General features: G+C 40.9%; 1 protein-coding gene across 1 annotated transcript in view; it reads left to right on the top strand.

Moving 5' to 3' along the window:
• Positions 1–17191, top strand: part of KLHL2 (kelch like family member 2) — a 132007-nt gene that overhangs the window by 41492 nt on the left and 73324 nt on the right. Inside the window, exon 3 of the mRNA XM_063458201.1 lies at positions 5778–5884. Coding sequence (XP_063314271.1) covers positions 5778–5884 — 107 coding nt within the window. The remainder of the gene's footprint in view (positions 1–5777; positions 5885–17191) is intronic.

The raw sequence follows: 17191 nt of genomic DNA, 5'->3' as shown, positions 1-17191 counted from the left end.
TGCTGAATTCTCCCTCTGTTTTTTTTTAATTTATTTTTTTTATTGACAATTTATAAAATACAAAGAATTTACATTCTTAATAATACAGGGCAAACAGGTACAGCCATATTTTCATCTCTTGGTTGTAATATAATCTGCATATTGCAATGCCAATGAACATGTTCACATTGCATGACACATTGCATGACAAATGACAAATCTAAACAAATTATTACATCACATGTTGCATGTTACAATACAGATTAACATAGTTCTTACAAGCTTTGTCAGACATTATGTTTGTGCAAACGGTTCTTATAAATGTGCTATTATTAAATTGATCAGGAGATATTTTTGGCCTTTAAGTAGTTCCCATTGCCCTGATGCTTAATAACCTTTAACTTGGGGGGGTGTGACAACTTGGGTAAGATAAAGAGGGGATCTCAAGAGGAGGAGAAGGGGGGGGGGGGAGGATGGAGGGGGGGGGGGGTTTAAGTCCCTTAATATAATTCTTTTTGTAGGCCTGCTCCACGGCCTTTGAGGAACCCTCTTGAATGTTCTCCTAATTTTTTAGGGAATGAGTGTACACGTTATCATATATACAAGTTCAGTTACAAAATTAGTTGTAACTACCAGAAAATTCAGTCTTACATTCCTAAGCTTTGTGCAATGGATTGTGGTATAGTGCGATCAGGGGGGGAGATGAGCTATTTTTTGTCGCTGTTGGAACCTATCCCAGGTTTCCCATGCCTCTACCCAAAATTTTTGCGGAAGGTTATTGGATCTGGCCATCTTCTCAAATTTTTTTGTGTCTTCAATTTGTGTTATGCAGCTCTGGATGTGGGGGACAGTTTGTTTTTGCCAATGTCTGCTGATGTGCATCAGAACTGCTATTATTATGTGATATATTAGATATCTTACGGATTTCTCAAGACCGGGTGGTATATACTGTAGGAGGTAATGCTCCGGGGCGTTGGTCAGAGTCACTCCTGTCGTGTCTTTTATTAGATTCTTTGTGGCTATCCACAATGAGCTCAGGGCACCACACTCCCACCATACATGTAACATAGTACCCCTAGTTGAATTGCACCTCCAACACATCCCCGTGTGCTGGGGTTTTATACGTTGTAGACGGGACGGGACGGTACTAGGTACCAACGGTATAGAAGTTTCCTGGTCAGTTCTAGATGGGCTGTGTTAAGTGTAAGTTTCTTGTTTGCATTCATAATGTAAGACCACTGCTCGCTGGTTAGCTGTCTACCTAAGTCCAATTCCCATGCTTTCACAAAGTGTAGTGTGCGTGGATCCTGCTTCTGGTGGTGGTAACTATACAGTGTGGATATAAGCTTAGTTGGTCTGTTTGTCTGTGTGCTAAGGCGTTCCAGTGTTGTTAGATTCTCCCATCTGTCGCCCGTCGGTAAAATGGTTTTATGTTTTTGTAACCAGGAGCAGACCTGTCTGTGTGCAAACCCTGCTGTATTGGGTAAGTTAAAGACATTTTGCAGTCGTTGGAATGGGATTACTTCTCCCTGGTCAAACAATTGGTGTAAGTGTTTTAGTCCCCTACCATTCCAGGATGACAAGTTTAATGAAGGTATTAGTCCATAAAAGGTGTCTAGAGGTAAAGCGGGGGAGAGAGTCTCGTTGAATCCCTGTTCTCTGTGAAATCTATCCCATTCCCGTAATGTTGTTTTCGTAAGTGGTGACATATCTTTGAATTTTTTTCGAAGGTGTGGTGGTGTCCAGGCTAAATGCGTAATATGTTGGCCTCCAGTGAATTCTGCTTCCACTGTTACCCAGGGAGTTGGGTGGTCATGTTGTTGCATCTCAGTTAACAGTGGGGCCAGAATGGCTGATCTATAATAGGTAAGTATGTTTGGTAGGCTCATTCCCCCATGTTTATTTGCTAGGTGCATAGTTTTGGCTGCTATTCTGGGTTTCTTATTGGACCAGACAAAGGCATTAACTAATCTCTGTGCGTCTTGAAGGAATTTCTTGGGTAAACTTATTTGTAAAGTGCGAAATAGATATTGCAGCCTCAGGAGCGTTTTCATTTTCACTACAGCTATTCTACCTATCCATGATATGTATTTTCCTTTCCAGCTCATTAATTGTTGTTTGATGGATGTGAGAAGTTTGCCGTAGTTTTCCCGATGTAAATTCCTCTCTAACTTGGTGAATTTTATGCCTAAAAAGGTCAAGTAATCCTGTCTCCATTCATATGTGTATTTCTGTTTTAAAGTTGTGTGTAGTGCCGTGGATGCGTGCAAGCACATTGCTTGTGTTTTGGCTTTATTTAATTTATAGTAAGAGCACTTGCTGTATTGTTGTAAGGTGGTCTGTAATGCAGGGATGGATGAGATTGGGTCCGTTAAGGAGAGCATAACATCATCCGCAAACATCGTAATTTTGTGTGTCCGACGTCCAAGTGACACCCCACATATGACTGTTGTTCCTTATGTCCTGGGCTAGTGGTTCTAGTGCTAGAATATAGAGGGCGGGGGATAACAGGCATCCTTGCCTCGTTCCATTCGTGATATGGAACGACTTAGATACAAAGCCTCCATTCGCTACCTGCGCTGATGGGTTGGAGTATAATGCCGAGATTAGGGATAGGAATTGATGTGGAAATTCACATTTTTGGAGGACTGTTCTCAGAAAATTCCAATGCAGCCTGTCGAACGCCTTCTCGGCGTCCAGAGACATAAAGACTCTGGGTTCGCCGGGAGGCGCCCGACTGTAGAGAAGGCTGTGAAGTTTCCTGGTGCCGTCTGATCCCTGCCGCCCGCGCACGAACCCCACTTGATCTGAATGTGTGATGAAGGGGATAAGGTTCGCTACTCGATTAGCGTAAATTTTGGCTAAAATTTTCGTATCCGTATTTAACAGCGAGATTTGTCTTTACTTTTGACAGTTGAAATAGAACCTCTTCCTCTGTAAACTCACGTGTAATAAATGACTAATTTATCCTTTTTTTTTAACAGAGGTCCCTTTCCTTCATTTTCAGCTGTAAATACCGAACAAAAATATTAATTGAGGCAGTCAGCTAGACCTTTATCCTCATCTACATACCTTCCTTCTTTTGTTTTTAATCTAACTAATCCTTGTTTTACTTTTCTTTTCTCATTTATGTATCTAAAAAAAGTTTTGTCCCCCTTTTTTACTGACTGTGCTATTTTCTCTTCTGTGTGTGATTTGGAAGCTCTTATAACTTGCTTAGCCTCTTTCTGCCTAATCTTATAGGTCATTCTGTCTTCCTCACTCTGGTTTTTTTTATAATTACTAAATGCTAACTTTTTGTTTTTTACTATTTTGGCCACATCTGCGGAGTACCACAGTGGTTTCTTGAATTTTTTGTTTTTACTGACAAGCCTAATGCAATTTTCTGTTCCCTTCAGTAGTGCAGCTTTTAAATAATCCCATTTATTTTGGACTCCATTTAAATTGCTCCAGTCTGATAATGACTCCTTTACACATATTCTAATTTTAGAAAAGTCTGTTTTTCTAAAGTCTAAAACTTTTGTTTTTGTGTGGTGTGACTCAGTCACTGTTCTTATATTAAACCACACTGACTGATGATCACTGGATCCTAAACTTTCACCTACAGTAATATCTGATACCAAATCTCCATTTGTTAACACTAAATCTAGTGTTAACAAATGAGTCCCCATGCTTGCAGTTTGCGCAGTCCGTCTTCAGGTGAAGTTATGATTTGAGTGGTGCTGTCCTTTGTCACCAGCATTTTAGTGGGGAAACCCCATCTAAATCTGAGGCCATGCGCTCTTAAGGAATTAGCCACTTGTGCAAACTCTTCTTCGTCGCAAGGTCGATGCAGAGAGGTCAGCAAAAATCAGCAGATTGGGGTAATTTTCCAGCGGTGTCGCTTTATTCCTGCTCGCTTTCAGAATATGCTCTTTAATGTGAAAATAGTGCATTCTCAGTAGCACGTTGCGTGGGGCAGTTTCTGTCAGGAACCTGGGTCTGGGCAAACGCTGTATCCTGTCTAGAAGTAGCATGTCAGCAGGTATATCTGGGGCATAGGTGTGAAACACACCTCTTACATACGTTTGCAGATTCTCCGGGACAACGTCTTCAGGAATCCCTCTTATGCGCAGGTTGTTCCTGCGAGCGCGATCCTCCAGATCTGTGATTTTGTTTTCTGTAGTTAGCAGTTTTTGCTCCAGTTGTTCCACATGTGAGGCTATGTCATTATGTGCTGTAGCAAATTCCGCCATTTTGTTCTCCATGTGAGAGGTGCGTTTACCAAGTTCCTGCATGTCCTTCCTCAGTGAATCCGCTGTGTGTTGCCAGGATGATAGGAGTTTGTTTGACAGGGTGTCCAGGGCTTGTTGTAGGTAGCTCTTTGTGAGCTTATCAGAATCCCCTGCAGCATTTGTCTCCCCTTCCTCTGGGCTCTCCGTGATGCGCCCGCCATTTTGAGACAAGGCCTGAGCCTCCTCCGTCTCATGGTGCGTCTTAGTGCCGAAAAAATTAAGTTTTTCTGCCTTGGAGGCAGCCTTCTTCCCTCTCTGCTGTGCCATCTGTTAAATTTGTCTGCTTTTACCGTCTGATTGCGGTGGATGGAGTCGGATTGCGACCCGTGAAGCCGGAGCGAAGGGATCACACGTCCATTCCTCTCGGTGGTTAGCCACGCCCCCCTCCCTCTGTTTTTAATACATTTAAAATACTTGTTGGAATTGTCTTATATTAAGCAAATATCGGACACTTCTCATTCAGCTGCATTGTGAGGTCTATGACTTGACCGCTACAGAACGTCTGGACTGGGTAAGAAGGAGGAGGGTTTACAAAGGCTTCAGGCAAGAGATCTGCAGCTTTTACAAGCTGTTGGATATACCCACATAGAAAAAAAAAATCTGCTCCTTTCTCCATGCCCTCTTGCTACATCCTGTCTTCCTATGGAGAAAATCTGCACTGCCGTGCTTACCTCACAGCAGACTTCCGAGTTTCTGGCTCTCCATAGAAAGTAGTGGACGCATGGAGCGCCACCTTGCAGACACCAGATAAGAAATCAAACTGTTCTTAAACAGTGTGACCACTTATACTAGGATAATGCCAGGGCACTCCTGGCACCATAAGCACTACAGCACTATCTCTATAATGCTTGGAGTGTTGCTTTTAATGTTGTAATTTCATTAAAAAAAAAAAAGGTATGGTATAAACTTTAAGAGTGTAAAAATTATGGCGAAATAAACACCTGGAAAGAGTGCCAATGCCTTGATCCCAAACAAACATTTCATCAGAAGAGCTTTGACCACTATGTGTAATGTTTACCTCTTCGAAAAATGTCCACCTAATGCATTAATGTGCATCTGTCATATAATTGTACTCCAGTATTCATCTTTGTGCTGTTTGCAGACGCCAATTTAACTGTCAGCCACTCCTTTTTAATTGAAAGAGAATGCATTGTTAAATCTTCTTGGATTTATAAATGGTTTACTACTGATTGTGTTGTTGTCCTCCCTCCCCCTTTATTTTGGGTTATAGGAGCCTATAAAGGAGAGGGACTTGGAACTCTGGCCTTTGCCTCCGGTGGCAAACTAACACAATTGGGAAAGTTCTCCAAAAGAGCTTCCATACCCTTTGTTTTTTTAAGTAGAAAGAATTGCTGAGGGCAGCATACATTTCAAACTAAATGGGGCTATTAGCCTAATGCTAATTTCAGCTTTATAATGTTTTTACCCATTTTCACAAAGACATTCAAAGTGGAAGTAGACATTTAGGCTTTTCTTAGTTACTCTGTATCGTAACATATTTATTTGTTTATTTTTAATTCACAGTCAGAATCTGCTGTGTGATGTGACGATCGTGGCTGAAGATGTGGAGATTTTGGCTCATAAGGTTGTGCTGGCAGCCTGCAGTCCTTACTTCCATGCTATGTTTACAGGTATATTTTGACCCGGCTTTCCTTTTTGCTGAATTGTTTTGGTGAACTTTATGATAACACCTTGATGGTTAACATTTGGCACTTCAGTTGATGATTAGATGCTTGGCAAGCAGTTGAGCATCATGGGAGATACTGTCCATGACAGATGATATGCCAAAGTTTTAAGTAGGAGAGTAACAGCGCTACAGTACTGATCACAGGGGAGAATAGAGCTGCACACCTGAGGGGAAGGGTAACCCTCAAACCCTTCAAAGAATGGAGAGAACAAGATAAAACAAATACACAAGATACAAGAATATACACTCCAGGTCTTCGCTGTACTTTATATAAGAGACTCTTTATATTATTGCTGATTTTTGTTTATTATCTCTCATTGTCCTACTTAGCGCACCCTGTATTTGTTGTATCTTGTTCATGCCAAAGTTTTGCCTATTATCTATCAAGTTGATGGTATTAAAAAAAAAAAAAAATTACCAACCAGATGTTTTTAGTCCTATCATTAAACAAACTGTATAGGTAAAATGCATATCTTCCGCACCCCCCTCCCACCAACAATAAACCTACTGTCACTAAATGCTTTTTTTCCTTTAATAGTGTCAAAATGTGCTTTAGAAGGTACCTCTGTTGTAATCTTTATTTGATCAGAATTTCTGCCCCTCCTCTGATTGCATGTCATTTTCCCCTTTGCTTTTTCCCTGCTTCTTGTATTTCAGCTGGACTGCCCACTAATGGCCATGCTCCTGTGATTCTCTGAGAATCCGTAATGAAAAGTCTATGTGGGTGTGCTGGAGCTTTGTGATGCAATTTTGCATCATTCAACACATGCCAACGTTGCCTGGTCTAGAAGTAATTCACCTGAGTTACGCTATAACTTGCATAACACATTACACACACAAACATTTACTCACCACATTAGGTATCCTATTGTGTCATATGTTTATTATAAATAGATATAAAGAGACTGAAAACTCATTAATACCCATAGAGCTTTGAATTCTCTTTCATTTAAGCGTGACTTTCTTAACTGCCTGAAGTGTCCCTTTTACTCGACTCAAAGCAGGACTAGTTGTTGTTGTTTTTTTTCTTTCTTCATTTGCTTCAGTATTTTTATTTACTCCTCATTCTTGAATGCAATGTAAAAAAAAAAAAGTTACACGAAACTGCATTTTATTTCTATCCATTTTTTTACACGCTTAAATCCTCATTGATGGTGTAAAACACATTTTTATGCCCAAGTGTATAAATTCCTGCAGCATTCTTTTAGCTTTTTTTTTCCTTATTGTGAATTGTGATCTATTTCCTGTGTTAGAACAACACAGGGTGTGGTGCATCTTAAGCCAATAATAGGAGGCCGGTATTTTATGAATGATACTGTTTGCTGGCAGGTGAATATTCATTAGGCTAGTCAACATTTGAACTGCTTAAGTCTGTATTTCATAGAAACATAGAAACATAGAATGTGACGGCAGATAAGAACCATTCGGCCCATCTAGTCTGTCCAGTTTTCTAAATACTTTCATTAGTCCCTGGCCTTATCTTATAGTTAGGATAGCCTTATGCTTATCCCACGCATGCTTAAACTCCTTTACTGTGTTAACCTCTACCACTTCAGATGGAAGGCTATTCCATGCATCCACTACCCTCTCAGTAAAGTAATACTTCCTGGTATTATTTTTAAACCTTTGCCCCTCCTCACATGTATTACATGTCTTTATTGCTCAATAACAGTGGGAAGCATTTGCATTTTCTTTGAGACTCACAAGCAAGAGTTTTAAAGGAACATAATTAGTTTTGTTGCTTCATAACTTTAGATTAAAGCCTCCTTTAAAAACATTCAAAAAAATCCACCACCATAAGGAACTCGATCATCAAAAATGTATCTACTGTTTATATTAAATGCACTGGACTGTCATTCAAATTCTAAACAGCAAACAACATATATCCTATCCCAAGTACAGATTATTTTGTTTTATGGTAAAGCCTGAGGTTGAGAAAACTTGACAAAGGGCAGAGCTTTTGCTGTAATGTTTTGTCAATTTAGTAGTCTAACTCATCACAAGACTTTTCCAAGTTTTGGCAATTATAATGTGTGCATAATATGTCCAGCTTATGTAAAGTAATTCAAAATCAATTCATGTATGTGTCTTGATTTACTGAGTACATAATATGTGTAGGATTTCAGTTTATTTTGAAAGTTACAGGTCACAACTTACAAGGTCAAAAATACAATTTCAATGTGAAACAATTTTAGAAGTTGGTATGTTTGTCTTGGAAGTTTAATAACCATCACAGAAAACAAAATTGCCACATGAAAGTATATATTTATATAAAGTAGGCATCACATGCCATTTACCGAAGGTTATTTTGACCCTTTTTATTTTTTTTTCTGCTAAATATTGGAGTAAACAATTTTTTTTTTCTTCTTCTTCTCTATTTTGGCATATACACATATAACAAGGTTGTAGTAATGTGTTATTCGTAAAGCTGGTGTGTGCTATCCTTGTACAGAACTCCATATTGTGTTCAGCTACATCTGCTGAGTACAACGATACCCCCATTGTATACCCTTTGCCCTTATTCTGTGAAGCTACAGTGCCATATGGGAGACCATGTTATTTCAGTTTCTATAGTTAGAATTCTCATAGTTGGTCATATGTCTAATTTTGTGGCATTATAGCCATTTGACTCTTCAAATAACCCCACAAAGGCCTTCCATTTGAGAAAGGAGACACTCCAGGGTATCTTAGCATCCTGCAATAGCACACATAAAAAAATGCTTATTACACTTGGTACAAGCTAGCGGAAAAATAATTTTACGCTAAGGTTCAAAATATGCCTTTTGAAATACCCTTGGGTTTCTTCTTTAAGAAATGGTATGCCTTTATGGGGTAGTTGGAATAATTAACCTACAAAAAAAAACCTAAAAAAAAAAAAACACCCTCCAAAGTGGGGTATGGACCCAGCGTAAAACTTCTAAGTTTGAAAAAAACTTAAATGGCTGTGTCTCAAATGTTCCCCTTCAACGTCCACATATACCTGGCAAAGGTACATACGGGGGTATTGCCGTACTCCGACAACATAGCTGAGAAAACATATAAAGTATTATAAAGTTGTAGCACACATAAGGTTTGCAAAATATACAGTAAAAACTCAGTGTGTGTCAAAAAGGCAGTGCTTATTACCACTACTCTTGATACAAGCTAGCGGAAAAATGATCCCACGCTAAGGTTCAAAATTTGCCTTTTGAAAAACCCTCAGGTGTCCTCTTTAAGAAATGGTATGCCCTTTTGGGGTAGTTGGAAAAAGCAGCCTGCTAACATTTCAAAATAGAATACATACCCATTAAAATCTTCCATGAAAATTTACACTTAAAAACCTGAGCTTGTCACGTCTCTTTTACTGAACTGTTACTTCACAAAACAGTGTCTAGGTCCTACATTGGGCTTATTATTTTACTCATAAGAGGTATCTGAGCATACTTAGGTGGAATTTATGACAGTGGCACTTATCAAATGCATGAAATACTCAGCAAAATGCAACATGTATGTAAAAAAATTTTTATTTAAATGCCACAAAATCTTGTTATAATGTGTATATGCCAAAATAGAGAAAATTTAATTTTACTCCAATATTTAGCAGAGATTGGCGGTGAAATAGCTATGTAAAAAGTGTCAAAATAACCTTAGGTAAATAGCCTGTGATGTCTACTTTATATACATTTATACTTTTGTGTGTTTTTGTTTTCTGTGATGGTTATTAAACTTCCAAGACAAACATAGCAACTTCTAAAATTGTTTCACATTGAAATTTTATTTTAGACCTTGTAGTTTGTGACCTGTAACTTTCAAAATAAACAAAAATCCTACACATAGACACGAAACAGGGACTCACCTGGGGACACTTTTCCTGAAGCCCACCCAGGCGGAATTCCATCCTGGCTCATGCGGCCTACACAAGCCGCTGGCGCAGGGGAGACAGCCACTCCCCAACCGCCATCACAATCTACTGAAACTATGCAGTGCCCACATTCCCCCCCTATGGACCGGCGGGGGTTATCCCGGTCCGCACAGCCCTGGCTCTCAAGATGCAATATGATCTGACGATCCAAAGAGGCATACTCCCCGACCGCAAGATGGAGGAGGAGGAACACACGCCTAACATGGCGCCTGACCTGCCACTACACGAGCGAATAGACACGCTTCTGGGAGATGCTGGAGCAGCGAGCGCCTCAACCACCGCCTGCCTTCGGAAAGAAGGTGAGGGAGAGCGGGCCGGACCAACCCCTCCCTGGGCGCAGCAACGAAACTTGCCCCCCCCATATTATTTTGCTTCTTAAACTGTGTTCCTAAGGGGTTAACCATTTTTCATGCTATGTTATGCTCTGTTTTGTTTCAAATGTAAATTGAGATCACAGTCCAGTTCAGTCCAGGCACACATTGCAATGAAGGAGGAGATACAGAACACTGTTTGTTCCACCACCTCCACATACTATGTTCAATGACTGGTAGCCAAGATGGAGCAGCTCAGTTCCAGGATAGTGCTATTCTGCTTTTAATTTTATTTTTTGGGCCTTCCAAACACAATTGTTAAAATATTGGGCAAATATAGGATCAAAAATATTGTTACTTGAGGTTTGCCAGCTCGAACTAAATAATCTGAAGAACACTACAAATATATATTTAGTGTTGCATAATCTGCCCAATATATTTTGGAGTTGGTTTATTTTATGACCCTGAAAATAGGCAAAACCATAATTTGCAGTAAAAAGATTTTCTGTCTGTGGATTGTGTGATAGGCAAGGCTCCCTTTGGGGATATATATATAACCAACACCCCCAATCTCATCTCCTTGATTGGACTCCAGTTGGCTGACATCTCACTCCAATTAGATCTTGGAAATGTCATTAGTCTAGGGGTTCACATACTTTTTCCACCTGCACTGTGAATGTTTTCATGGTGTATTCAATAAAAACATGGTTAGTTTCGGGGTAGCCACAGCAGGATGAAGGAGAGCGTTAAAGGTATCAAAGAGACGCCTGGGATTGCGAGAGCATGAGCCAATAAGAGAAGAAAAGTATGACTGTTTTTTTATGGCAGGGGCAAGGGGTGCGCTGTATGAATTTGAATTTGTAGACAGTCTGACTCGGTGTGAGACTTCCTAGCAATTGTGACTTGAATTGTTCCAAATTTATCATACAAGGCACCATGTCCATGCAGCTGACTTGTAAGGTTCAAGATCTATATCAAAGATGAGGTGGCTGTTGTAATGGCCACCTCTGACATAGAGTAAAATAGACTGAATAAAATGGACAGTTTTTCACTTTGGCTGCCCGTTTAATAGACTTTGCAGTCTATTTAAAAGAAACAAAACAAAAACAACAAAAAACCTACTGATCATTTTGTTTACAATATGTGCACGGTTAACCTGGAGAGCTGAGGTTCAAAGTGCCGGTTATCTGTCTGCAATAACTGTAAGGAAAATATGTATGCATGCAGGGCTGCCATCAGAAATTTTGGGGCCCCTGACAAAGCACAAGGTCTGGGCCCCCCTCCCTCCCGGGGCCGCCCACGCCCTACCTAGTCCGCTAACAATGATGCGGGACTGAATGTGGTGTGTATAGTGGAAGTGAATTAGAATGTGTGTAATGGATGTAGTGTTTGTGTGTATTAGATACTGTTTGTGCAGTGAATGCAGAGTGTGTGTTTGTGTAGCGGATGCAGTGTGTATAGTGAACATAGAGTGTGTTTGAGTAGTGGATGTAGTGTGTGTACAGTGATGTAGTGTGTGTTTGTGTAGTGGATGTAGTGTTTGTATGTACTATATGAAATGTGTTTAGTGGATGTAGTGTGTGTATTAGATGCAGTGTCTGTGTATAGTGAATGCAGAGTGTTTCAATTTATGGTGGATGTAGTGTGTGTACTGTGAATACAGTATGTTTGTGTAGTGGATGCTGTGTGTACAGTTAATGCAGAGTGTGTGTCAGTATAGTGAATGCAGAGTGTGTGCATAGTTTAGTGAATGCAGAGTGTGTGCATAGTTTAGTGAATGCAGAGTGTGTGTTAGTGTGTATTGAATGCAGAGTGTGTGTTAGTGTGTAATGAATGCAGAGTGTGTGTTAGTGTGTAGTGAATGCAGAGTGTGTCAGTGTAATGAATGTAGTGTGTGTGTTAGTGCAGTGAATGCAGAGAGTGTGTTAGTGTGTAGCGGATGCAGAGAATGTGTATTAGTGTAGTGAATGCAGAGGGTGTGTTAATGTGTAGTGAATGCAGAGGGTGTGTTAGTGTGTAGCGGATGCAGAGTGTGTGTTAGTGTAGTGAATGCAGAGTGTGTTAATGTGTAGTGAATGCAGAGGGTGTGTTAGTGTGTAGCGGATGCAGAGTGTGTGTTAGTGTAGTGAATGCAGAGTCTGTGTAAATGTGTAGTGAATGCAGAGTCTGTGTAAATGTGTAGTGAATGCAGAGTGTGTGTTAATGTGTAATGAATGCAGAGAGTACGTTAGTGTGTAGCGGATGCAGTGTGTGTTAGTGTAGTGAATGCAGTGTGTTAATGTGTAGTGAATGCAGAGTGTTAATGTGTAGTGAATGCAGAGAGTGTTTGAGTAGTGGATGTAGTGTGTGTACAGTGATGTAGTGTGTGTTTGTGTAGTGGATGTAGTGTTTGTATGTACTAGATAAAATGTGTTTAGTGGATGCAGTGTCTGTAGTGGATGTAGTGTGTGTATTAGACGCAGTGTCCTTGTATAGTGAATGCAGAGTGTTTCAATTTGTGTTGGATGTAGTGTGTGTACTGTGAATAAAGGATGTTTGTGTAGTGGATGCTGTGTGTACAGTTAATGCAGAGTGTATGTTAGTGTAGTGAATGCAGAGTGTGTGTCAGTATAGTGAATCCAGAGTGTGTGTCAGTATAGTGAATCCAGAGTGTGTGTCAGTATAGTGAATCCAGAGTGTGTGTCAGTATAGTGAATCCAGAGTGTGTGTCAGTATAGTGAATCCAGAGTGTGTGCATAGTTTAGTGAATGCAGAGTGTGTGTTAGTGTGTAATAAATGCAGAGTGTGTGTTAGTGTGTAATAAATGCAGAGTGTGTGTTGGGGTGTAATAAATGCAGAGTGTGTGTTAGGGTGTAGTGAATGCAGAGTGTGTCAGTGTAATGAATGTAGTGTGTGTAAATTGTAGTGAATGCAGAGTGTGTGTTTATGTGTAGCGGATGCAGAGTGTGTGTTAGTGTAGTGAATGCAGAGTGTTAGTGTGTAGCGGATGCAGAGTGTGTGTCAGTATAGTGGATGCAGTGAGTGTGTTAGTGTGTAGTGTATGCAGAGTGCATGTTGTATTAGTGAATGCAGTGTGTGTATTGTATTAGTGTATGCAGTGTGTGTGCGTTAGTGTATGCAGTGTGTGTTGTATTCGTGTATGCAGTGTGTGTTGTGTCAGTGTTTGCAGAGTGTGTGTTGTGTCAGTGTTTGCAGAGTGTGTGTTGTGTCAGTGTTTGCAGAGTGTGTGTTGTGTCAGTGTTTGCAGAGTGTGTGTTGTGTCAGTGTATGCAGAGTGTGTTGTCTTAGTGTATGCAGAGTGTGTTGTGTCAGTGTATGCAGTGTGTGTTGTGTCAGTGTATGCAGTGTGTGTTGTGTTAGTGTATGCAGTGTGTGTTGTGTTAGTGTATGCAGAGTGTGTGTTGTGTCAGTGTATGCAGTGTGTGTGTTGTGTCAGTGTATGCAGTGTGTGTGTGCAGGGCCGTCTTTAATAACGACTGGACCCTGGGCAAGCGTTTGCTTGGGCCCCCTGGGCCCTGCCGCCGTCGCCCCTCACTCCCTGGTATGCAATCACGGCATCCATCCCAATGCAGTGGCGGCACTAAAATAGAATGAATTTTATTTGGACACCCAATTGCAAGATTGGAATAAAGGTAGAACCCCATCTGTCGTGCAACTCCAACAATGCTTTGACAGCTGGGGCTCTACCAATTTCCCATGCTTGCAGGGTTGTATTTAGCACTGTTGTGTGTGTTTGAATGTAAGCATGTGTTTGTATGAAGTATGTTTGTGTTAATGTGTTTGTATGTGGTACTGGAGTTTGAATGCAAGTGTGCATTTATGTGTAGTGTTTGTTTTTGAATGTAGGAGTGTGCTTGTATGTAGTGTTGAAGTTTGAATGGAGGGGTGTATTTGTATATAAAGTTGCGGCTCAGATGCACAGGTACATACTCTGACACACAAGCAGATACACAGATACATACACTGACTACATACAGATAAGCAGGCACATACACTGACAGACATACTGACACACGGGTACATATATTGACACACACAGACACATACACTGGTAGACGCACTGACAGACACACACAGGCTCATATACTGACATACTGACACACACACTGATCAACATACTGACACACATACACTGACAGAAATACTGACACCCACACACAGGCACATACACTGACCGAGATACTGACACACACACACACACTGACACCCATATACACTGAGAAATACTGACACTCATACAGGCATATATACTGACACAGACAGACTGATATACTGACAGACACACAGACACATACAGAGACTGACACATGCATGCACATGCACTGACAGACATACTGACACACACACAGACATACTGACACACACACAGACATACTGACACACACAAATATATTGACACACAGACAGACCTACTGACACACACAGATATATTGACACACAGACAAACAGACATATACAGACACACAGACAGATATATTGACACACAGACAAACAGACATACTGACACACACACACAGATATATTGACACACAGACATACTGACACACAGACATACTGACACACAGACATACTGACACACATGTAAAATGTACATTTTTAAACCCACCCTCCAGTTTCCTACCTTTTGCTGGAGGGTGGATTCCCTGGGGTCCAGTGTGGTGCCTGAGGATGATGGGAGTGAGGATCCCCCATCCTCACTGCAGCCTCGTCATCTCTCCCTCGCGACTCCTCCTGCCACCTTCCATGCAGCTCCTCTCTTTATGGGAGGAAGTGACTTGCGGCTGTCACTTCCTCCCAGCCGGCTGCCGGAAAGCAAGGGGCCCGGTCGCGGTGTTAAAGGGAAAGAGCGCCCGACCAGGCCCCTGCTGATACAAGCCCTCCGGGTGGCCCTAAGTGCATGGGCCACCCGGTGGGACTCAGAGGACGGGGGGAAATTTTTACATAATTTTTTTTTAATTTAATTAAATGATTTCTCCCCCCTCCCTGCTTACCTTGTCCAGGGAGGGGGGAGATTCCATGATCCCTGGTGGTCCAGTGGGGGGCCCCCCCAGCTCCCTGTTACCGCAGAGGGGGCCCAGGCAGCACACAGCTTCTACTCTTCTCTCTTCTCTCTTGCAATAACTCTCGCGAGATCCGGTTACCATGGCAACGCTCCGCGGGTCTCGCGAGAATTATTGGAAGAGAGGAGAGAAGAGTAGAAGCTGTGTGGTGCCTGGGCCCCCTCTGCGGTAACAGGGAGCCGGGGGGGCCCGCGGCTGCACACATAGATAGCGATATTCGCTATCTATGTGTGCAGGGAGGGAAAGTGGGGCCCAGGACTGCCAGAGCAGTCCGGGCCCCCCAGGGCCGCCGGGCCCGTGACAACCGTCATGGTTGTCACCCCCTGATGGCGGCCCTGTATGCATGTGCCTCACTCCATGCTAAAAGGCTGAGAATAAGTCTCCCTTCTTGGCTCCAGACTTTGAGGCCTGTGGAAAGCCACGTATATTAGCCTGAGGCCAATTGACTGTAGGTTCATGTTTATTGACAATAGTGAGTCTGCAGATGATCATCTGTTTGTCTTCAGGGTTCATGAACTTTGTACTATCTGCTAGTATTTATTATTCTGGTTTGCGATTTCAACCACATTATCTGCTGTATTGGTAAGCTTTGGGCATGTTTTCTTATGTGTGCTGTAAGCAGCGTTTCTCTGGCTGTGAGGCAGTCTGATTTACAGAGTGGTTGTGAATTATTTGCGTTTAAAATATTGCAGTGACTTCAATCTTTAAGGTGAAATAAATGACTGCTGCAGAGACAATTTAATAAAATAACTTTTATTTTTATATATATTTCCATAACCTACAGGGCTTGCAATTGCAACACAGAAAAAAAAAATCTTCCAGAAAATCTCATTCATGTTTTCTTTAAAAATGGTACATATATTACCAATTCTCCAAGGGTACGCAATCTTTTGTACACAACTCTATCTATATCTAATTCTGCGAGTATATGTATAATCTTTTCAAATCATTAAAAAATATATATATTTTTTTTTTATTATTTTTTTTTTTTTTTTATATAAATGATCAATCTAGAATATTAAGTCCTGTGCTCAAACTCCCACTCCTCCTGGACATCAGCAATGACCATGCTACCATGTAACTTTCAAAGACACCATAAAACCTAAACACAAATATGAGTCTTTTAAAACACTTTCATGGGTAATATAAAAATTAAAAACCTATATGAAAGTGCACTTCGGTCAGGGTTTGTGACTAAGTGGCTACTACAAAAGACTGGACTATTTGAATACCCCGAGTTGTCTACTTTTTCATATTGTATGCCATGATGGGGTAAGTTTCATTGCTGGGCTGCCATACAGTCTCAAAAACATTGACCCAGCAAATCAATCTCAATGTAAAAAAACAGAAAAGGGGAAAGCCCATTATTTGCCACTGCAACTTTCCAAAACCCCATAAAACCTGTATATGGTGGGTGCCTTTGTGCTCCTGAGACATTGCTGAATACAAATATATTTATTTCAGTAAAAGCCAACAATATTATTACCATTAAAATGCTATGCAGAACTTAGAAAAAAAAATTCTTTATTTTAAATGAAAAAATCCAAAGTGTAAGAAATTGTTAGTATATATAAATATTTGATGTGAAATGAAACCCCTGTTGCTCCTAAACAAAATGACATATAATAAGTGTGGGTGCGCTTAATATGAAAGAGGTGAATTACGGTTTGTACAGACATACAGCTCAAATTCCAGGTTTTATTTACATTTTGTTTTTATCAGAACTTGTACAATTGCCTTTGTTCTTAAAGGACCACTATAGGCACCCAGACCACTTCTGCTTAATGAAGTGGTCTGGGTGCCAGGTCCATCTAGGATTAACCCTTTCTGCTGTAAACATAGCACTTTCAGAGAAACTGCTATGTTTACAAATGGGTTAATCCAGCCTCTAGTGGCTGTCTCATGTGATTTTCAGTGTGAAGACGCTGCCGTTCATAGGAAAGCATTGAGAATGCTTTCCTATGAGACTGGCTGAATGT

Source organism: Pelobates fuscus, chromosome 6, assembly GCF_036172605.1.
Source record: "Pelobates fuscus isolate aPelFus1 chromosome 6, aPelFus1.pri, whole genome shotgun sequence".
In the NCBI taxonomy this organism is placed as follows: domain Eukaryota; kingdom Metazoa; phylum Chordata; class Amphibia; order Anura; family Pelobatidae; genus Pelobates; species Pelobates fuscus.
Note: the sequence above shows the minus strand (reverse complement) of the source record. Positions and strands in the feature narration are given on the sequence as shown.